At 41.9% G+C, this 23,048-nt stretch overlaps 1 protein-coding gene across 2 annotated transcripts; it reads right to left on the bottom strand.

Moving 5' to 3' along the window:
- Nucleotides 1-165: 165 nt before the first annotated feature.
- Nucleotides 166-22,220, bottom strand: gas6 (growth arrest-specific 6). 2 transcript variants are annotated; one of them, XM_088912461.1, is made up of 15 exons: nucleotides 21,973-22,220; nucleotides 21,494-21,654; nucleotides 18,580-18,604; nucleotides 17,521-17,583; nucleotides 14,520-14,642; nucleotides 13,883-14,002; nucleotides 13,391-13,516; nucleotides 12,068-12,189; nucleotides 10,132-10,250; nucleotides 9,283-9,472; nucleotides 8,613-8,777; nucleotides 6,739-6,907; nucleotides 5,777-5,919; nucleotides 4,183-4,411; nucleotides 166-1,419 (listed from the first exon to the last, which is right to left on the bottom strand). In XM_088912461.1, exons 1-15 carry the CDS (start codon nucleotides 22,040-22,042, stop codon nucleotides 1,253-1,255), a joined length of 1,992 nt encoding a protein of 663 aa, XP_088768587.1. In that variant the 5' UTR covers nucleotides 22,043-22,220; the 3' UTR covers nucleotides 166-1,252. The 2 variants fall into 2 exon arrangements, with proteins under 2 accessions (XP_088768587.1, XP_088768588.1); XM_088912462.1 differs by lacking the exon at nucleotides 166-1,419 and having other exon boundaries at nucleotides 4,264-4,373.
- Between the last annotated feature and the right edge of the window lie 828 nt (nucleotides 22,221-23,048).

Here is a 23,048-nt window from a genome sequence, read left to right as displayed (position 1 = left end):
TGGTGTAAAAAAAAACCCACAGAAATATACAATCTCCTTAATGGCTCAGTTGTACGCTGGTTAGGGTAACAAGTGTAGAACCAGTTAAACATGAGAAAACTGCAATCAGCATGGAGCACCAAGCTCTCTCCTTGCCCCAGTGTGAACAAATGCACAATCATAACCTTTTGTTTATTTTCAATGCGGTTTCACTTACCAATGCTTTATGTTAAAAAAAAACAACATACAGTATCACTCACCCCGATGACAAAGATCATATCGGGTGTTCTACAGCAAGGAGATATAAAATAAACAATACAGATTTCTCAAAGGGAAATATCCGAGAGCCCACATACAAGGGAATCCCGAAGCAATCTGAATGGTAACAGTATGACTGCAGTAGTGAGTGGGAAGGACAAAACAGTTTCATGAGAGTGCAGGGAGCTACAGGAAACAGGAGAATGGTGAGCGCAGCAAGACCGCTTTCTTATTTCCTCTGGCCAAGGGCATCTCGTCCGCAGAACTCAGCAGGGTGGGAGGTTGTGACCAGCCAGTTCTGCCGTGAAATCCAGAGATATTACATTTGTAAACGCACAGTTAGAAAAGAAACACTCCCACCCACAATGCCGAAAAAGGTCTCCCACCTTTCAGGGCGTTTCGTTGTGGAATTCGGTCGGAGCCGCCCCCCCCCCGCCGGACTTGAAATAGTGAACCACAGAATGTTGAATAACTCTCAGAATACTTGAAAGGATGTGAGGATGTGAGGCCACAGCAGTGTTTGAAGGACCCTAGACTGGCGGCACCGCGGCACTGCTGAGACCCTCAAAATCACAAGATCAGTAAAATTATAGATGGCAGAAAATTATTTTTAAAAACAACCATGGAAAGGCTGAGGTTATACTGAGATAATGTAAACCTTTGTGGATTACCTAGCATTTATTTGAAAAAAACACAGTGCAACCCCCCCCCCCCCCCCGCCATTCTCATGATGCCACTGCAGAACCTCGTCTACAGAAGTCACTACAGCCCAAGCACAGCTGTTGGCTGCCCTGCATTAGGTGTATTAACTTATTAAAAGTAAGACCACGTGCTTAAAACCTTTCGATAAGAAATATTTACACATATATTACAGCAAAAATAGTCTTTCCTGCAGATAACCTTATCAGTAGCTCTTCAGAAATTGGTGCAGTGCTCTAGTAAATATTCTACTATAAATAAAATACATCAGTTTGAAGAATATGAACCACAAACACTGGGGGGAGAGGGGGTCTGGCTAAAGCTGGGAGAAGTGCGGTTCTAGTGCGTAAGGGCAGGAATGCGAACGAATGTCGCTGTGCTTGTAGAGAGCTTCATCCAGATCCACCGCGTGTCCATTGATGAGCATATCCATGCAGCCACTGAAGTAAGCAGAGACTGGGGTAGAGATCACGGGCACATCCACTGGAGAAAAAAAAAAACAAGAGGAAAGCACAGAAATGGACCTCCATTCCTCAAGCAGAACAACCTGCCTTCCCCTCCGTGTCATTCTGAGAACCCATCGTTTCAATGTCAAGCCTGCTTTTCAACTGCAAGTTTGAATTCTCAAAGGACAGAATGAAGACCTTGAGCCCTGCATGAAAATGCACCCAATAAACCAGCTGTTTCAAGCAAAAATGCATGAAAGACTCATACATGTGTGAAGAGCAGCTTTCTAAGTGAAATGGCTGCCTTTCATTTCTTACTTATTTTCATATGGTTTCTGTGTGTACTGGGCACAAGGCCAGTGTAAGTTGATAGCTTTTCAGCAGAAACTCATGGATTTTTTTAACTTGGTTTGTGTAGAGCTAAAAATCTTAAAATGTTCATCCTGCTGCAGTGAAACAGCTGAGATGTTAAAGTGGAATCTAAACATTGAACAGGGATGATTTAAGTTCAGGAGCTTCTCTGGTACACAGAATTTGTGAGTAAATTCTTATTTACTCAAATTCATTCAAATATTTCCTCCAACTACATTTCAGTAATCTCTCAGATAAAACTCATCGAGCAGATCCTCATCAAGTCTGTGAATTATATTTCTTAAAGCTGGCAATACACAGCAATAAACTGTCCTATCATCTGATTACAATTTACTGAGCTTTTGTCTTGTAGGATTAGGACTAGTCTTGATTTACTTACACATTCCCATTTACCAGACTTTGGAAGTTTGTGAAGAGAAATGACTTTGGCTTTTAAAACATAAATACTTCAACAATGCTTCTATGCACATATTTCTGAAAGTGAAAAAGGAGCATGTGGTCTTCCTGCTTTCAGTTTTCTCATGAAATTCAAGTCAATGCATACTTTCTAACCTGTGATTGGACAAAACCTAATCTTTCAAAACAAATGGTACACTTGCAGTTTTATGGTGTAGATTTTTAAAATTTCAGGTTATGTTTAGTCACATTGAAATTTAAAGGGGTAGTTAACTGGGACTTGAATCCTGGTCTCAAGCTCTGAAAACAAGCATGTTGCCTCGTCTCCAAAAGGTCCTATAGCTAGATATACCCCACATAAACATTGCACAACCCTTATCCCATCTGCTGCACGTTCTTGAGCTGTATGTGCAGGAAAATCACCTGGAGGCTACCGATGCACTTCTGAAAGCTCTTTAGTCAGGTCCCAAAAGGGATTCACATCCCAGACAGCAGCACCAAAGGCAAGCAAGCCAGCCTACTGTCACCAAATACTCTGGACCACACTGCCACCAATGGCAAAGAGTAGACTCACAAGCAAGAACTGGAACAGCTTCATTTTTTCCAGTTCCGCTTTACCTCACCTGCGGGTTTATCATTCCAATATTGATCGAGCCCAAGAAAAGCCCGTGTTACTCCGGGCACGAGAACTGGGATACTGGGATTGGAGCATGTGAAGAGATAGCAGCCTGACAGGAGAGGGGTGCATGGAGGATTCTGCTGCCACTGCTGTGGTCACCTTTCAGCGGAAGGACGTTGAGGAGGAGGACAATGATGACAGCTTGGAGCTAGCGTAGACTTCAGGAGTAAATCAGGCCAAACCTGAAAGAAGCCTTGAGCAAGAGCTGTGGAGCCCAGAGCAGCAGCAGCTCCAGGAAGGAGACCTGCCAGTTATAATCCCTTACTAAACCTCTTTACAGACCAGTCTTTCACATCTGGAAGAGTTCGAAGTGGGAGCCCCTGGTGAGTTTCAGCTTTGATCCCTTTTCTGATGTAGACATGTTGAACTACTTCATCAGTAATGAAGCTCCCAAAACTGAACACTTATAAAAGGCCTCTAGAGTTACCACTTGTAATTTAAAATAATCATGGCTGGGATGATGTGCTGGAGGCTTGTGCGATAGCCACGGGCGTGTCCTTCAGGCTAGTGGCTGTCTGGGGCAACCTGCCCAGAAACATCCTTCTCAATGGAGAAAGTACGGTGGAAGACTCTGGTTCTTACATCAGCATTACCAATCCCATCATAATTAAGCCTAACCAAAGGATACCTCTCCTCACGCCAGCAAACAGCAGTTTGTAGATGGTTACAAGGTAATGTACTTCAGTAAAGGAGAGAGGAAATCTGTCCTTTGGAGATGGTCTTTGATTTCCTAGTTGCAGATGCTCTCAGCAAGTGCCTGCTGAGACTGAACTTTCCAAAACCAAGGGGGACATGCTTGATTTTGAACAGACGAGATGCACCACTGAGGGAGCTGAAAGCTACCAAGGACCTGAAGAGTGACACTGCAAACTCAAGGGTGGACTAACAATCGTTTTAATTTCCATGACACCATCCAGGTCACACATGTGACTTCAGCTCAACCAGTCAGGTCCAGCTTACTGCGCCTGTAGTTGCTGGAGGGCTAGAGCGGACAACCCAGAATGTTGGAGGACAGTTCGCATGTTTTTCTGCAGGTCTCCTTAAGTCCTGCAGGGGGAGCCAGTCTGCAACCTGAGCCCAGCTTGACTATGAAAGTGAAGGAAGTGCCTGTTTGCAGTTTCCTTCAACACTTAGAAAACCTGTTGCAGTGCAACAGAAAAAGCTTTATCTCACAACAGTGGGAGCTGTGTAATATACTAAAGGCATTACACAGAGTGCGCAAAGGATGGAACTACACTGTCCTGCTGGGGTGCAGACTTGCTTTCCTTGAAAAGCGAAGAAGCTGCACTTGCTTGAACACCAAGAGGGCAGAATACTCTGTGTGTATACATGTATACAGGCAGTCCAGCTCACCTGGCAGGCCCCCTATGTAGGTGCTGACAGGACCTTGCATATCTCTGTCAAGGAGAGAGAGACGTTCCCCCAGCTGAACCGGGCTGACATCAGTTCGTCCTTTCCTTCTGTCCACCTCCAGGACTGCGACATTGTTTCCGACAGTGACGTTGATCGCGTGCGGCTGAGAGTCACACGTCCTCATCTGAACGCTGGAAACAATAACATCGGCCATCGACAGCAGCACATGCTGAAACATAAGAGGCGAAAAACTATCACGCGGGGAAAATCACCGACATTTCATCTCCTGTCACAATCACTTACAAGGGACAGACACCGAGACGCTACGCACACCATCAATCTGTGTGAAGCACACTGTAGAACTGCAAACGCTCCCAGTAATTGCACTCCTTAGCCAATCTGACCTTGGCCAAGACTCGTCAAAACTTTGCAGTGATTCTTTACTGTACTCAACTTGGCTCCAAAGCACAGATGTATAATAAATTCTAAAACTAAGACCTAAATCTCAAATGAGCAGCGAAAAACTACCCAGATTTTTCAGATATGAGATACCACCCACCTTTTTCAGACATTAAGCAGTCTGACCAAAGATACTATAGGTTGTACTGAAATTCTATACATTTATACTCTACAGCTGTTTGCATTCTTTGGCAGTGTTGTAGAATTCATCTGATCAATTGGTTAAATATTTTTCAATTCAATTTGATCAAATTTGATTTCCAAACTACAAATAAAAGGACTGGCATATTTCCAGCTCATAATAAACTTTCTCTTATGCTATGCCTTATACAAAAGGGTGATATTAAGATTTTTCCTTTGAATAAAAGATTTAGAGCAAAAAGTTTAATTTCGCCTGAATTTCTCCATTTAGGCCACTATCTGCTATCTGTTTTACGAGATGAATCTGTACACTCTATGAGCCAAAATGTCAGAATTCTTGTATTTCTTTTTCCTGCGTACCCAGACCCAAACCATGATTGATAATTACAAAATGTTACCCCAGGAATAACAAGACTTTTTAGTGAAAAACCACAAGGCTATTCAAGGAGGAAAAAGATACAGAAACTTACATTTGACAGTTTCACAACTTCTTTTTCCAAGAACACTTTGTTATAGCTGTAGTGCGGTGCATATCACATATGACATCATTAGTTATGGCCATTTCTGTACATCTCTCTAAATCTGAAATTCCCTAGATCTTACTCAAATAGCCCACTGCTAAGAACAAGTACAAGGGAGCAAATGAGCACATAACTGCTGCTGCTATCCGGCACACTGCAAGCTTCACAGCGTCCTACAGCAGAGCCAGCGCTGGCCTGAGGAGCAAGGTACACCTTGCCGAAAACATGGTGGATCAAAGGAGCCAATCCTGGTCATACAGCGAGACAAAAACATTGATCCGGGGAATCCTGACCACAGCTGGCTAACGAAGGACCCAGGGCTAAAGCCGCAGTAAGGCTCACCTGCACCCCACCATTCTGGCAGCCCCCTCCATGGAGGCTTGTCACCAGACAGGCGTATCTAACACAGCCAAGCACTGGCAGGAAGCCCACGGCACAGACGGGGGAAGGACAGTACCAAGGCCCTTGCTCACCTGCTGCCTGAGACCCGTTCCGGGGTGGTAGTCGGTCAGAGCCACGGACATGAGAACTCGGTCACCGCTGACGATGGCGACCAGCACTCCCGAACTGGAGGAGGGCAGGGCGGCCAACTCCAAACTCACAGACCAGTTTGCACCTAGGAGAGCACGCGACATTCAAAAACCAGTCAGCACTACAGAATGATACATAGGGCACAAAGTATCTCAACATGTAAAAAGTGTGTACAGTTCGCACAGCAATGCAATTTCATAATGCGCTTTGCAGAAAGCCTATTTTATTTCGAACCTGAAGTTTTACAAGTTGTTGGACATTGAACATTGACGACACAGACGAATAAAAACAAATATCTGTCTAGATGTACTACTTGATCCACCAATCCATTTTCAAACCGCTTCCTCCAATTCAGGGTTTGCGGGGGAGCTGAAGCCTATCCCAGCAAGCAACTGGCGCAGGGCAGGGTACACCCTGGACAGGACGCCAGTCCATCACAGGGCACACACAGACACGCTCCCACCTAGGGCCAATTCTCCCAGAAGCCAGTTAACCTAACTGTATGTTTTAGGGCTGTGGAGGGGGGGGGACAAACTATACAGATAGCACCCCATGAACCCTGGGCCCCTGCGCTATGAGGCAGCAATGCCACTCACGTGCCTGATATTCTGTATATAATACTTTCATTTCATATTGGCTTCTGAAGTCCTGCAAACCTAACGTCACTACAGAAATATGTCTTGGACGTTACAAACTCTTGGCAAAAATGGACAGGCCTTACTAATGATATTTATTTATTCAAGAACTTCAAAGTGGGGAGAAATAAAACTGGCAAAGGTTGAAGAATGCGTCATCTTTGCCAAGACTAGGAGGACGGGTCTCGCTGCCAAGTTCTGCACCCAGAGTCGGACAGAGAGAGACGGCCCCACTGTATCGACCACGAATCCACCGCAGAGACGCGTACCATAGCTGACGTTGAACAGTGCAAAGCCACTGCCGGGGAAGTAGGAGCCCCTGCCCTCCTGGGAGAAGCACTGCATTTTCTCGTTCATTCTGATGGTCTCCGCGATGGACGTGTCCTCTCCGGTCAGCCACTTCCAGTCCCTCATGCACCCGTCCAGACGCGGGTTGATCTGTAGCAAGGAGCGCCATTACTGCAGGGAGCAGCCGGACGGACATGCCTGCTCCAAATACTCTCGGACATCAGTTCTCGACCGCAGCACGTACGACAGCAGTAGCAAATTCACTTGAATTTGCAGGACAAATTCGTAAGCAACCTCACTCGCAAGCTGGGAACACGGTTCTATGAAAAAACTGCTTTGACCTTCAGCTCATGGAAGTATTGATGGAGCCACATTACCCTTGAAAGGCAGGCAGGTAACAAGAAGGTTAATATCATAGTTTCACTCACCTATGTTTTCCCCCCATGACTTGTCTGAGGATATAGATAGATAGATACTTTATTGATCCCGTGAGGGAAACTGCAGTGCAACAGCAGCTTAACACAGTCAACACAGCACAGTGTAACAAAATTATACAATAATACAATACATTCAATACAATCAGTGAGAAGTGCACTAAAAAGAGTTGCTCACATTACAGAATATACTAAATAAAACAGTACACAAAACGTTGTATTGCACATTATAAATATAAAAATATATTGCATCTGGAAGCACTAGGTAATCAACAGAGGAATGTGGAGCGTACTCTTGATTTTTGCTAACTAGCCTTTTCAAACGGTGCCGTGTCATATAGCTATTCGTTTAATTTTGAGAAAAGATCTTCAGGAATACACTATCGTTATTGCTTCCTATTATACATTCAGGACAGTAGGGAACATCAGTGTATACAATTATAATTTCCCAATGCCCCTTTTGTTCGTGTGGATAAACTCTTATTGTACGAGTGCCGTGAGGAAGCTCACAGAACCCTGCTGTGACTCAGGTTTCCTGGCACACTGGGGCTGTGGGTAGCTGTAAAGCTCGTTATGTCCGGACAGTACTGCAGGCTGATATCACATCGTTAAATTTATTTCCATTCACTGCTGTAAAACCAAAGGCTGGCAGAGAAACTGGCCCTGGGCTGGCATGAAAGGGTAGCTGCTTTTGCTATTAAGGGATTAAATGGGCTTTTTGTCTATGGAGTAAAATACGCTGTACCAGGGCTCAAACAACTGGTTTGAATCAGGAATGAGTTTTGATGGAGTCAGCAGATACATCATCATCAGTTGTCTTAGTGAATGGAACCAGACACACAATCTTGCTTTCTGCCAAAAGATTCAGACTCCCTGCAACCTATATGGAGGAATATCTTTCTTTACAATATGAATCCTCTCATGAATCCATGGTAGTTTAGAGGTCAGTGCCCATACTCACTTCTTTACAGAGCGCTCTACATTCACTATGTAATAAACAGGGGCTCTAGCCATAACTAGTGTAAAGCTACATTTAACTTGACTGCACAGACAAGGCAGGATCAAGATTTGAACTCCTTAGGCTTTACTCAACTAGGACAAATCAAAAAGTGAATTTCTATAAAGTGTTCACCAAATATAATGCAAATAATTTGATGGAGAGAGATCCAGAATTGCACAGCTCACTGTGCAACATGACTACATGTGCCCACTAACACAGACGGCTGCAATAAGGACCTCGGTTTGGAAAACCACATTCCCAATCCCACTTTAGAGTGAAACGTTGCACTGTAGCATTTACATCTGTCTGGCCAAATGGAAACCCGTAAAATGCATTTGGTGGATCATTCACTAATTCACTTATTGACTTATCCTCATATTACCTGACTAACCGTAGGCCTTGAACAAAAGTCCACACTTACCATCTCTGCAAGTTCTCCCTCTTTAAAAGGAACTCCGCCAACGGTGACATTGAGCTCATGCAAGCCTTTCTTTAGGGTGAAGAGGTTTCCATTCACCGCGATCTTCATCACTGCCTCCCTGTCCACTTTAATAATCAAGTTCTTGCCTTGCTCTTCCACAGAAATCTAGGGAGAAAATTGCAAGAATGTAATTGACAGAAATCAAAAGGCCCAATACACACACAATATTAAGAGTGGAAACAGATAATCATGTGGTTGTGTGCAAAAACACACACAGGAAAATTAACATCAGCACAGGAACAAGTGGTTGTCTACTGCGTTAGCAATGCCTTTGCATTGCATTTTTTGCCTCCTAGAACAGCCAGTCCAGAGTGAAAAAATAATCTGGAATTAGTAGAGTTTTGAATGCATATACAAGAAACCAGAGCTTTCTTCCTAAAGAGCAACTACAAGGACAGCAGGACGGCTGTGCTGCACTGATACGCAGTGGAGGGGATTTGGCATCAGGACAGCAGCAGGTGCTCTACTCCTGACATGTCCCAGACATGCTAAGGCCTGCAGTGGACTGGCTAAAGGGAGATACTTGATTAAAATGGAAAACAAAGCCAGATGGGAACCTCTCCCACACAGCACACTTATCCCACGGGTGGGATCTGAAAACCGTACTCACTTTGTGCCAAAGTCCATCATTCACCTTTGCCCCACTTCTAGTGACACGGCTGACCGGCCCATATTTGAGCTGCAGCTGCAGCTTCCCTTGGTGCAGCTCCAGAACGATCCATGAGCTGTTCAAGTGGCCACCAGCGAAGAAGATGACCCCCTCTGGATCGAACGTCCTCAAGTCAAACTCTGCTGTGAACCTAAAGGTAGGAGGTTTTTCTTGTGAGATCACTGGAGCTCACACCCCGTGATGTCCACAGAAATGCAGGTTACACACACACACACACCACACTAGAAATCTCTTCATTATCATGGACAGTTTTATGCTAAATGTAAATATTCTCAGTAGCACCTTGAAACCAGTGCAATGAGTATACTCCAGACTCCATATATTTCAAATAAAATTTGAATCCAGCTCAAAGTTGTTTTTCTTCCACAAACAATATGTTCCTGCCTTAGCAATTAATACAGTTTCAAAGAATCAATCAAAGAAGAGTCAACATCAAGGCACAAATTAGTCTGAAAGGAGTCTAAGGCCAAAGCCTTGTAAGTTCCTGAAATCAGTGTAAATAAAAATTGTTCAAGAAGTTGAAGTCTCCCCGGGTTTAGTTCACGCGTAACCCATGGATAAGGGGAAATGAACAGTATTAACAAAGATATTGCCTTGAAAACGAAAACTTTTTTGGGGAAAAAACATGCCCAAAATGAGAGGCAAAATTAATTTGCACATAACCTCAACACCACAGCTTTGAGAACCGAACACATTCATGGAGTGCTTTTCAATTCGGAAGGGAATGCAAGCACTCCGAGTGTCAGTGGGTCCAGTCCAGAGAAGAGAAACATTCTCCACATGACTCACCCAATCTTCACTCTCCTCCGGAAACGCAGCCTAATGACGGGGACAGCGCTGAACATCCTGCCTAGGTAGAGGGACTTCGAGTTTCTCTCGTTATTCAGGGGCACACATGGTTCAATGCTCTGAAAACAGACAGAAAAATGGTGACACTACCACGGGCAGAAACTAGTCATCTTTTTTTTTGTTTATTGGGTGCTATATAGATTTATGTTAGTGCTATTTTGAAAAATAAAGATTCCCTTTTCAGCTCAAAGGACCTTGGAATGGCTTAAGCAATAAAAGTTTACTGGTTGTAGTTGCAACATAATAAGCAGTTCAGTCCACAGAATGTGAAGAATGAGACATTAAACCACAGATTCACTTTCAGAAACACAGCTGCTCATCCACAAAACAGCTTTCATTTTGCACCAGCGTGTCATTAGGGACCACACTTTAACAGAGTGAGGTTAGCTCCATTTCTGTGTCCCGTGTCAGTGTAATCCCCCGAAACTGATGCTTTTGTTCTGATGTGAAGGACAATGCCTGGCAGGGCACGCTGCTGCGACAGCGGTTTCCACGCCGGCTGGAGCCGCAGCTTGTGGTCTGCAGAGCAGGGGTGGCTTTGCAGTGGTCAGCCTTCATGCTGCTGTAGTGTGTGACTGTGGGTCTCCAGGTCTGTAATCATCACATTCGTCAAGCTACTGAATGTGTTCCTTGATGTAGTCACGTGCCAGCACTGGGGTTAGAAAAACTCTAAAAAATAAAAACTGTCTGTTCATGCTGAATAGGTTTCGGAGACGCAGCACTCATTATAATACCACTGCAGGGCAGGAGCTTTGCTTGGTGAATTCCTATTGTCCTTCTGCACAATGAACCCTCACTAATGCTGATGATTCAAACTAAGTTAACAAGCACACAGAGACTTATTTTAGCTTTTGGAAGGAGGTATAATGAAAAGGAATATACAGTATGCGAGACATTTAAAAAAAACTTAAACGTGCCAGGTTCATTCATTAATGTAGTATCCAGATTATAATTACAATTCACTCATAATGCACAATGTTAAAATTACATAAACTCCAATGTTTGTTGCATTAAATTGGAAAGTAAACCAGTTTACAATAGTACAGTAGTTTTGACACTGTGCCAGTTACTGTGGTAATTAATTTGACAGGAGCCTTGTACCACCTGGTGGCAATTATCCATCACGCCCCCGTCTCAGGTGGTTCAAGACTACATCAGCCTTGAGCTGGCAGTTTGCTACATCTAAAGCTTCTCCTTGAGTTCCTAAGTTCTCACAGATTTCTTCCTGAATTCTGGGCCCTGCTTTGACCTTAATTTTCTTCACTGGGTTTACTTTCAGTCCTTTGGACTACATCTTTTCGTTTTGAACTTTGCTTGTCCGAGGTTACAGCTCCGGACTGTGTCTGCCCGACACGCTTGCCTCTGTGCCCACCTTGCCTGTACCAGCCCGTCTCTGGTGCTGTTGCTACAATCAGCCTGGTGTTTGCTCATACAGCTGCTCACCTGCCTGCCTCTGTTTATCTGCCTGCTGCTGGGTTTATTTCACAAAAATCTGTCGCTGCTTTATTATCTACTACACCAACAGAGAACACGCACACTTCATGTACTGTATGAACAACATGACTGTGCGTTTCACTGTGCCACTGTGAACGTGAATGGTATGTACCGTTAAATAATGTTTAATATGAGCAGTGAAAGTCGAAAAGGAACTCCATGCACTTTTTTACCATCAGACAAAATGTCAAAGAGGACCATTCTTGGACAGATTTTTAGGAGTAGTCCATGCAGTATACTGTGCCAAAATAGTTTAGTTGACATGGAATATAGAACACAAACTCCATACAACTGAGGAACACAGATGTGCTTTTCTAATACAGTATTTAAATGGAAACAGTACCGTCACTCAAAAAGCAAAAAATGTTTCAGATCAAGGTACCTCACAATTTGACAAATCTTGTGCTAACTTCAATCCCTTTCTTCCATCACAGTAGCACTGATAGGTCCCAGGTGTGTTTACACACATCTCTGAACAGACTCCTGTTGCACACTCGTCCACATCTGGAACAAAACAAGCAAATTTGACGAGGTATCTGAAACGTTAAATAAAACTTGCCACAAATAAGTCGTAGTCTTATGCCAGTGCTGGTACTGTACATACACTGGTGTCCTAAAGGTAAACACATGCAAAAGAAAAGTTTTCAAAATCCCTTAAAAGAATGTTATGACAGTTTACCTCCACTTTCATATTATTGATGGATACATATATAGAAAGAAAAAAATGGCTTTTTCCAGTTAAGAATTGATCATATCCTTTTTTAGGTGTTTTGATAATTAAGTTTACTGCTTGTTTTTAGGATTCTTTAACACGTCATGGTTGTAACTGATTCTTTGCAGTTTGTCTCTATTTTCAAAGGCTGTCCAATCTCCTGCTCCTCGATATTCACAACACTCCTTTAGGCTTTTCTGAGAAATCTGCCTTTTTCTGTTTTTCCTTTATGTTTTGGAGATCGCTGTAATGAATTTCAAAATGTAAGTCACTGAGCAATGTAGCACTTCCAATGATTTCAAACCCGTTTCCACTAAACTCAGAATTTACAGTATAAACAGGATAAAAAGAAACTGTCAATTGATAATTTGCAATTAACCTCTGTAATGCACATCAAGCTATGTGACCAATAAAATAATAATTCCAAATCAAGTATGAACTTTCAAGGGTATCGGTAACACAGAAACCCAACATGACACTAAATGCGAGAAGATTCATCTTTCTGTTCATAAATTTTAATTTCCTCACATGAGTGAAATGACTCCCAGTTGAAAGGACAACTTCTCCCCATTTACAAAAATAAAAAAACAGTGGTGTCAATGTTAAACTACGGTATGTAGCCTATTGAGAAATGCCAAGTCTAGACTGCCGTTTAGAGGAAGACGCAGCATATCCAATATGAAATTCCAGTTTATTCCTCAAACGCCTACATAAAACAAGGAGCTCCTGCTGCAGCTTGCAAAACAGACGCGTAGCTCTGTTTCTGTTACATGTTTATCAACCATCCACTATCACAACAAGGGGTTAGGCAAGAACCATCGTTTCTTTAAAAATAAAAAGCCAGCTCTTCTGAAAATGTAAAGTTCAGCACGACATTGTACAGTACCACAGTACCATCTAATAATCGGAGCGAACGCTCACCTATAAAGCAGTATTTACACTAGTCATTTTCTGCTATTCTTTGTTAGCATCAGATCAGAAGAAAAGGCGCACCTAGACAGGACTTTGTGACGTTGTCGTACGTGTATCCCTCATCGCAAAGGCACTGATAGGAGCCCTGCAGGTTTTTGCACCATGCCGTTCCACAGACACCTGGGATTTCTCTGCATTCATCCACATCTGGGAGAAAAAAAGGTGTTTTTGTTTTTTTAATATACCCACCTTGCAATTTGCTTCTCTTTAATGCAATCTAAAAGCTACCAGGTTAACTGTAAAGATCCTTGTTTATATTCTCAAGGACAGGACACCCCAACATAACATGATACACTAACACACGGTAGATAAATTTCATTGTTGATTGAAACACAGACAGACACATTTATTTATATTTAACTACTAAAAAACTTCAGTACGACTTTCTTCAAAGACAGAGATCTCTGTCATATCATTTGCATAAATGCACAGCATACCTACTTACTGTAGATACAATACCAATGCTATACCTACTCTTTAAATGTTGAGCAAAGATTTTTCAAAGGTTCTTACCAGCACATCTGTGCCTATCTGTAAGGGAATATCCAAGCTTACAGGAGCACTTATAGCTTCCAGGGGTGTTGGAACAAAGGTGCTCACAGTTCCCATTCCTGCGGTCACACTCATTTACATCTATTGAGAAAAGAAACATTCAATGCACAACAAAATAACACACAGACTGACCCTTCCATCTGACCTCGCCTTCGAACTGGACATTAGCAATGCAGTAATTATACCTGCTTATCAGCTTCCCTGAATCAGTTTATAAAAAATACCAGTAAAGTGCTCTTTCGGATTATATCAGCTGCTTCTTGTAATGATAAACGTTGTCCTGCTTAGCAGATGCACTTCACCACCTGCATTTGTCATATATAATATTTTCAAATAATCGTATTTAAGATCAACTCACAGTCACACTGCACTGTTCTTTGCCCAATCCTGTAAAGTAAATTGCACTACGCATATTGCACTGTATGTACCCTGTCAGAAATGTCTATATCTACACTGTCTATAGCATTGTCTTGTCAGTGTCTGTCTGTATTCGCACCGTAGACCTGGAGAACGAGATCTCTCTGCTCTGTATACTTGTATATGGCTGGACTGACAAACTTGAAATGAAATGAAGGTAGCGATTTGAGAGACAGGGTACCTCTCTCACACCGGGCTCCAGCCCAGCCTGTGAAACAGTGGCACAGGAACTCTCCCTTCTTGTCCTCACATCGTACTGTGCCCTTTGGGTTACATGGTGAAGGGGAGCATTGATCTGGAATATCTGGGAAAAAAAGAACAACAGAACAGGAGATGCCGGGACATATTCCCTTCACTTGAAGTACTGATCCAGATTTTCAACCCTGGTAGAGTGTTAATGTGCTCCTTCCATATGTGCATACAGGCTGTCCAGGTGTGGCTCCCTAAATGCCATACAACAAACTAATATAATTGCGGAAGAAGCAAGTAACTAAGCAAAAAAAACTGAAATAAAGTTACAATGTTATTGTTCCTTTACTTTGTGAAACTGGATTTTTAAATCATGCTTGCGTGTTGCTAATTTGGTTGATGCTTCGATCCAAAGCAACTTAGATTTGCGCCAGTGTATACAGCTGGCAACTGTACTAGAACCATTTGGGTCGATCGTCTTGCTCAAGGGTGCGACAGTAGTGTCACACCTGGGATCTGAACCCACACCCTTCCAGTATTGAGTCCAGACGCTTAACCGTTGCCACCCTGTGTTGTAATAGTCGATATCATAATAGTGAAACGAAAAAAATACTTTAAACTACAGTTAAAAAAAAGAGACAACTACTGAAAACACCTGGCATGGAAGTTGATCCCACAAGAGCCGGCCAGGTGTCTTTCAGTGGGACAAATAAAAGTAAAGCAAAGCAAATTTTGAGAAACCCCATTTTAGGGGTTTGTAAAAAACACTAACAAGTGCAGACTTGCATGTCAGAGGGCCAAAGCAACACACTCCTAAAACTCACTGAACAAGAAAGCAACCCAAAGAACTTCCAGATACCATCAGGAGGACAACAGCAGTCAAGTACCTGCTTGCTTGGAATGCTTTCTACTGTTACACACTGATTCAGATCCAAGCTTTAAATTTCGTCTTTGTGGCTTTATACTGTGAATCTGAAAACGAGAGCACCGAGACACTGACTCAAAAGCCCTAGAGATACAATCATTTCAGCTCTAGGATAGGGGTATTCACGGAATTCGGATTTGCATAGTTGACTTGCTTCATTTAGGGAAAGTCATGTGCTACATTTCAGGAAAACGGGCGAAAGTACAGCTTTTCATGAAGCTCCACAGCTGTTGGAGGTATCTAAAAAAAAAAACCAAGCCCACGTGTTTGTGCTGCACTCCTTACTCAATAGCTGAAGTAGATTTCATAACAAACCTTCACCACACTACGTATAGGCAGTAGGAAACCAAGAGCCAGAACAGAATACTGCAGAATAGATCAAATCACGTTTTCCAGGACGACAATAGAAAAAGAGTTAAATAAGGTGTACTGGAGATAAACTCGGACACAGGCTGATGTAAAACTAAATGAATATTCCACTCGGGTGTTTGAGACCAAGAAAATCATCAGGAAAGCAAAGTTCTATATGAAATAATATTAGCATCGAGGGGAGCTCTACATGTCCAGTACTATACAGTATGTTATGCTAATAAACGTACGTAAGTAAATGAGTGACTCATGAGCAATTAACAAAAACCTTCTCACAGCAATTCAAGACAGGAGTAGTACCCATGTACTGGAATACTGCTTGTTAACGTAAGTGATGAAAATACTTATTACTCGTTAAGTCTTTCTAAATAGAAGGTTATGGAACCAATTATTAGAACTAAGCTGGAGGATTATCTGTGCGGCAACAGGATCCTATGGGATAGTTAACATGGATTTAGAACAGGGAGCTTTGCTTTATGGATATCGTTACTTGAAGAGCAACACTAGAAAAAGATACAACCAGAGCACATGAATGAGTACGATAACCAAGTACTGCTGGAGGGGCGAATGCTGTTGTTGGAGTGATGTCATTAGCTACTGTAGTACCACAAGTGACATTCCAGGGCTGAAGGGAAATATTCTACAGTGACAAGCTACAAGAACCAAATCTTTTCAGTCTAAAAAGGAGAAAACTGCAAGGTATCCCATTTAAGTATTCAAACTCCTCGAAGGCACTGATGAAGTTAACTCTTTACACTTCTTTAGAATGAACAACGAACCACACAAGGACACAAATGGTATCTACAGTGAAGCGTATTAATAAAAAGGATAAGGGGAAAAACGTTGTTTTATACACAGGCTTGAAGGAGTCTTTAAGAGCTCCTTCCAGGAAATGACTTGATGAACTCTATTTTTCACCTTGAACTATTGTGTTTACATTTTAAGCTCACTTTCAATTAAATAAGCCCAGTAACTGCAGGACATGTTTAATCCATTTTCCTCCTGGGCTTAAAAGAACCTTCAGACTACAGTAACTGAAGCACAGGAAGAAAGGGATTTTTAATTACTGGATATCCACAGCTGTAACCTAACTTCTTTTTTAACACATAACCATATCTGTGCTCCCCAGTTAGTTCTACTGAATTTATTTTACATTTAGTGTAGTCTACCGCAAAGAATCACATTAATGAAGCAAGCAATATCAGTATACTGTAGTAGACATCTGTTGGCAGAAGGCAGGATTAGTAAAAATGTATAAGCTAAGACTGCTAGCACTGAACCTCAAGGGTTCCAAGTTGGTGTTGTACTATATGCATTGTAAATACAAATGTGGTCTACTGGGTGTTTTTGTCAGTCATTGTATTTTGTAAGACTCCCTGGATAAGGGAATCTGCTAAACAGATTAACAATAGCATTAGGCAGAACATTAGCTTATTTCTCACTCTCACAACAAAACAACTTTCACAAGGACACAGTCATGTCCATGAAGTCAATAACTTCTTCTCAGTGGGACAGTCTGCAGAATATGGATACATATTGAGAGGCATAAAAATGCAACCCGAGTACTGGGAGCAATAGCATTTGACAGGATTATAATGTCTCTCTGCACATATAGGTTTAAATTCAGGCCATCATAATCAATCATAAACACTTCCCATGATGTATTTGCAGAAAAAGGCTTTAATTCCAAGATACTCACTGTGTACACAAGTGATGAAATCCTGTGACTTGCTTTGTGAATTTCCAAACTTGTTAATGCAAGCTGAAGCACAGACAAAAAAAAAAAATCCAAATTCAAATATTAGTAAACTAAGTAGATTTCATTCTTGTTTTTGTAATAATAATTTCCTTCCATTTTTTCTAGCTTGGCAAGCCACCTAGCGAGACAGACATAGCCAAGATACCAGATTGGACAAGATCTTTAAGAATTGTGAATCATTTTAAATCCAGCCACCCAGGCTTTGACATGTGTGGTTTTGCAACAGATTTTTTTAATTTTAAAATTTCTGCATCATCAGTAAAATCACCGATACAGCGGATAAACATTGTGTCCTGCTCAATTGTGGTGCTCCTTCAGAGAATCAATTTCATCTCCATCACAGTTTAAAAAACCTAATGCTGTACAGTATGTATTGGTAACTCATCTTTTGCTTCTCATCTTCAGCCTAAAATCTACAATTCTGATTGTTAGGATTACATTGGCAGATAAAGCAGAAGAATCTCCTGAAGCTTACACCAAACATAATGGAATGCAACAGAATTGCAAAACCTGGTTCAGTTTAGCTACAGTTTAGCCAGACTGCACTGTTATCTAGTATTTACTAAAGCCCACCAGAGACAACAACAGTGACCTGCTAGACAGCACTGCAGGAAATGCCGCTGTGCTCCAAAAAGCTTTTAAGATCCAATCAGTATCATGGAATTGTTCAACTTGATTCAATCAATGAAATATTTTTGTACTTATATACTGTTTGTGAAATGGACAAGATTACAAAACCGAAAGTAGACTCAGACTTCAACAAACATGTCATGAAAAAAATAGGTCTAGTTTTCAAAGCACAGGCCCGCATTGGTCACCAAACAGTACAGCAGGCTAACACACCATGCACTATTTTAAAACTATATTGGTTGCCTCCATACTGAGGTCCAGAATAAAAAAACAGCACAGTGCCATCATTAAACCTAGCCTGCTGTTTCAAAGTGAGCAAGGGGATAAATGTTAAAATTACTAATGCATGACTAAAAGTAAAATACTTACCTAAGTACTTTGGAAAAAAGTATTCCTGTAAGGAAAAAAGGAAAAATTAAAGCAAGACCCAGACTAGTGACCTGTTTATTCTGTAATCATGTGCGAAGGAAATGAGTAATATACTCCTTCTTTAAAAGCCTCGTCAAAGTCCAGAAGTCAACATTTCATTTAGAGCAAACCGAACTCGGCGGGTGGAAACAGCCTGGTGTCTCTCACAAATCAATAAGAACACAAATTTAAACAGTTTTTAGCGCTGCAGACATGCAATTAAAAATGACTCTCACCAGGTTCTTACAAAGAGTGGAATTTATCAAAGCTGACATTCAAACCCATTAGAAATGTCCTGTCATGGGCTCTGATCTCATAATGCGGAAGGTGAAAGTCATATCCATTAACCAGCAAGATATCACGCACTTTTTAGCTTTCATAAATGCCTCATGAATCGTGTCAACTATCCTCCTTCAAAGAAAGGAGTTCAATTGGAACTGGCTGACAGACACATCCTCTTTAACATACTGCAATAACGTTTAGTCAGCTTTTCATTCCAAATAGAACCACTGTTGTCAGTGTCAGCCCTTCCACAAATACTTCCTTAATTTATGCACAGCACTACTATAAGAAAGCCTTGTTCTGTACCCCTGACTCGGTAAATGAAATGTTTAAGCCTAGGTCCATAGTTTAATATTCTAGGGAAAATGTACATATTCGCAGGTAATATAAATATACATATTTGCACTGTTCAAATATTTTTCCATGTTATTCTTAAAAACAACAACAACAACTGTATAACTGAAAATATATTATCCCAGTCCTTTTTGATCTTTACATGAAATCCCATTGGAGCACTGTCTGTTCATGGGGACTGTCTGTCTGTTTTTGTTCTTTAACAGTAAAAGATGACTAGCTATGTGAACTGTACATAAGAACGCTGTATTGCTCAGGAACTGCTGCAGTCTAACTGCATTAATGCCCAGAGGTTATCACCTGGAGATTTTCCAAATATTTCCCAGCAAGATCTCCTTGACCTCAGCAGACACTGAAAGAGAAAATACTGAGGCAAGCAATATCCTGGCTGCAATTTTTTTAAATCTTTATACATTCATTTATAATTTAGACAGTAAAAAAAAAGAAGGTACAGCATTTTAAACAATGCAGTACACATGCACATAGATCTTCTAGTATCTTTCTAAGCGATTCTTGTCAAAGAGAACTAAATATTTAAACATAAATATCAAAGTCCAACAGTAACAAATGTTCACACACCCCCCCCTCCCCCCATTCCTTTTGCTGTTGGCAAAATCCTGATTAGGTAAAGTTCGCCTTTTGGTGGGAAACAAAAATGTGGCGATAAATTATATTCCTCACCTTCTCCTCTGGGGATTAATAGCTCAACAACATTCCATGAGCAAAATCCACGACTCTAGCTCCTGCTCTTCCTTGAAATGACCCAGGAACGTGTGGTCACCCCCTTGGTAAAGCCCCCAGCTCGATGGTACAGTAACTGGAGTCTCCCAGATGCAATGTAATGCCATATATGCAGTTATGACACTCAGTTCATTTTTCTGATATCACAGTTAAAATCTGGAACAGTTCACGTACATCTACTTTGTTGTGATGATGTATTTTTAATTTCTGAACAAGTATATGATTGTTGCACTGACATGGGTAGGATTTTTTGCAATCAAAGTAAATAACGTCACTTCTTCTGACCTGCTTTCCTAGCCCTGGTTCACGTGAAAGTGTACCAGCCTTCGGTGATAAGAAAGCAATAGTCTGAGATAAGAAGTGCGAAGTCACAGAGTTTGCAATGTTAAACCCGGGTCTCTTTTTTATGGCACATGAAAAACAGGAGGCCACAGAGGTTAAGAGAATATTGTGTTTCTCAAGAGGATGCAGTAACCCTGTATAATGTGAGGAGGTCACAGCTTGCTGTAGAATCTGTAGGTCAGAGATGGACAATCCTGGTCCTAGAGAGAGACCATGTCAGTGTCCATGGGTTTGCATTAAAGATCAGCCCTTAAGAAACCCACTCAGCCTACTAGTGTCTTAATGGGACCAATTCAACAGCTTCTCCCCACTCAGCTCGGTGGCTGCTTTGGAGAGGAAAGAAGAACTACAGACACACCAGCCCTCCATGACCAAATGGAATGATTAATAGTACACAAAACATTGTGTATGATTACACAATAGCAATATTGCACTATTACACAGGGAGGGGAGTGCCCATCCTTGCTCTATATAGGCCAGATTAATGCCACTACATTTCTCCATACAGTATAAATGTTCACATCATTTAAACATTTAAACAAGACGGGCCATTAGGAAGCCAGGTGCCAGAAGTACTGTTACAGTTTTTGTGAACTATTAATCATTCCATTTGTCTTGCTGTTGTCAAGATAAAGTAAAATGAGATACAAAAGTGACCGAACAACACTTACAGGCATGTCAATAATTAATTTTGCCTTATAAATTAGTTTTGGAAGAAAAACCATACAAATCCATCTCGCCTTTTCACTCGTCTAAAGTTTGTTTGACGTGCACAAATTCGGCAGGAGCGGTTAGATACCAGCAGACATTAACCCAATCATAAATCACTGGGATCGAAAACTTGCAGGATCGCGGTTTATCCGTGGTGACACCGGCAATCGGGAACGCAGATGAATGAAAATTTACTCGAGCACAAGAAAACCCATCCTACCGCTTGGGCTGATGCTGCAGCGTGCAAATGAGAGCTGTACAAAACACCACCACAGAAATGACAGGTTTAAACCAAGCGGAATGAAAAGTGTTACTGGGTCCCAAACAAATCGCACTGACTGCCACTGATGCAAGATGCAGCTCTGCCAAACGACGTCCCGAGTGACGGGAACCGCAGCAGCACAGGACAGACACGCAGGCAATAACCCGGACTGTCAATACTTGCCGTCTCGGGGTCGTTTTCAAACACCTCTCGGGCTTCCTCCTTACTGCACGTCTCCTCCACGCATTCTCGCTCCAAGTGTCCTTGTTTCGTTTCTTCAAAAACGTGATTCGCTCGCCTGTGTCTGCTCAAGAACTGGTTAGCCTCTTCTGGAGACAACGCAACTGCGGTGGGGGGGGGGGGGGGAGATTGGAATCGGGTGGAAATCCATAAATCCATAAATTTCAATGCATTAATGCCCATACATTTCAAAAGCGCAGCTATTCCACATTTGTGCAACAAATCCAGGCAATCAGTGGCTAAATAACGTTTCGAATCGCTTCTCCTGTTATTATACAGACTGTAAAACTAACGATTTCCTTTAAAAAAAAAGATGCTCTGTACTGTAACGTATTTAATTTCAGCTGTACTGGGTCTGACTTGCGTTACATTAAAAAACGACACCTCGGCTGTTAAAATGCGGGTGCAGCTTGTTTACTTACACTGGGAAGACGCCGGGAAGAGGACGAACAGCAGGCAAACCGATAAAAGCTCAGCGGAGGTCGGCGGCATGTTTGTTTGTGACAGACTGGGAAAGTTTCCCTTTCGGCTGACTGTAGCAGCCAAGTCGCTGGGCAGGCTCAGATACAAACAGTGAGGACATTCACTGCCCCAGCGGGGGTGTCTGCTGCCGAAAATTCAGCGCACAGCCTTTCCCATCCACACGCCACAACAACACTGCATTCACTGCAGCGCACTTCCTATGCAATTGTGTTTTTACTCGTGTATTTCGCCTCAGCAACCCCACGACGGACCGAGGGTGTGAGGCTGGGAGCGAGAAACAGACATTCAGTGCACACACAGTACGTAGAGCTGCAAAGCAGTTTCTCTCACAACCTCCATTTTAGCTTAAATCGAATGCGTTCTGCTGGCTTCTGACTTAAAATACTGCGTGTAGCTCATTGCAAATGTCCCTTGTAAAACTGGTCGAAAGAATAACGCAGCCTGACAATTTGTTTGTTTGCGTCCGTTAACCAGTTCTTTAGTTGAGCTGAAAGGACTTAAGATGTATTTTTTAAAAAAAACAAATGTAATGTTTTGACTTGTCTAACGCCAAACTCATTTGACGCCTGGTTACACCTTTCTTGGTTTACCAATTTATTGATTCCCATTCCTGGTTCTGCGAAAACCCCATGACTGCTGGATTTTGTTTCAGCTGAGTTCTTAATGGCAGGATATATATATTTTAATTGTCATGTTTTAAATATGTTTTCATGACTTAAGTAATTTCTGAGTTTCTGCGTCTTTCCTTATTCCTTATTATTATTTCCTTATTGTGTGTCAATCACAGCTCTGGAGGAAGATCAAAGCCGTCTGATACATTCAAAAATGTTCATCTAATAAGAGCCATTTAGAAAGAAATAAGGGAGCAAACTACATTAAATAAACACGTTTTTGGAGAGATATTCTATGAAGTTCGGTATGCTGATGTCGCTGAAGCATACAGTACATACTGTAAGAGGACTTCGTGTCGCCTTTGTATTTTGTTGTGGGTCTTCCAGATATATATATTATTTAA

This window comes from Atractosteus spatula, chromosome 4 (genome assembly GCF_055471065.1).
Source record: "Atractosteus spatula isolate fAtrSpa1 chromosome 4, fAtrSpa1.hap1, whole genome shotgun sequence".
Classification (NCBI taxonomy): domain Eukaryota; kingdom Metazoa; phylum Chordata; class Actinopteri; order Semionotiformes; family Lepisosteidae; genus Atractosteus; species Atractosteus spatula.
The sequence above is the reverse complement of the archived record's forward strand: the minus strand, read 5'-3'. Positions and strand labels throughout refer to the sequence as shown.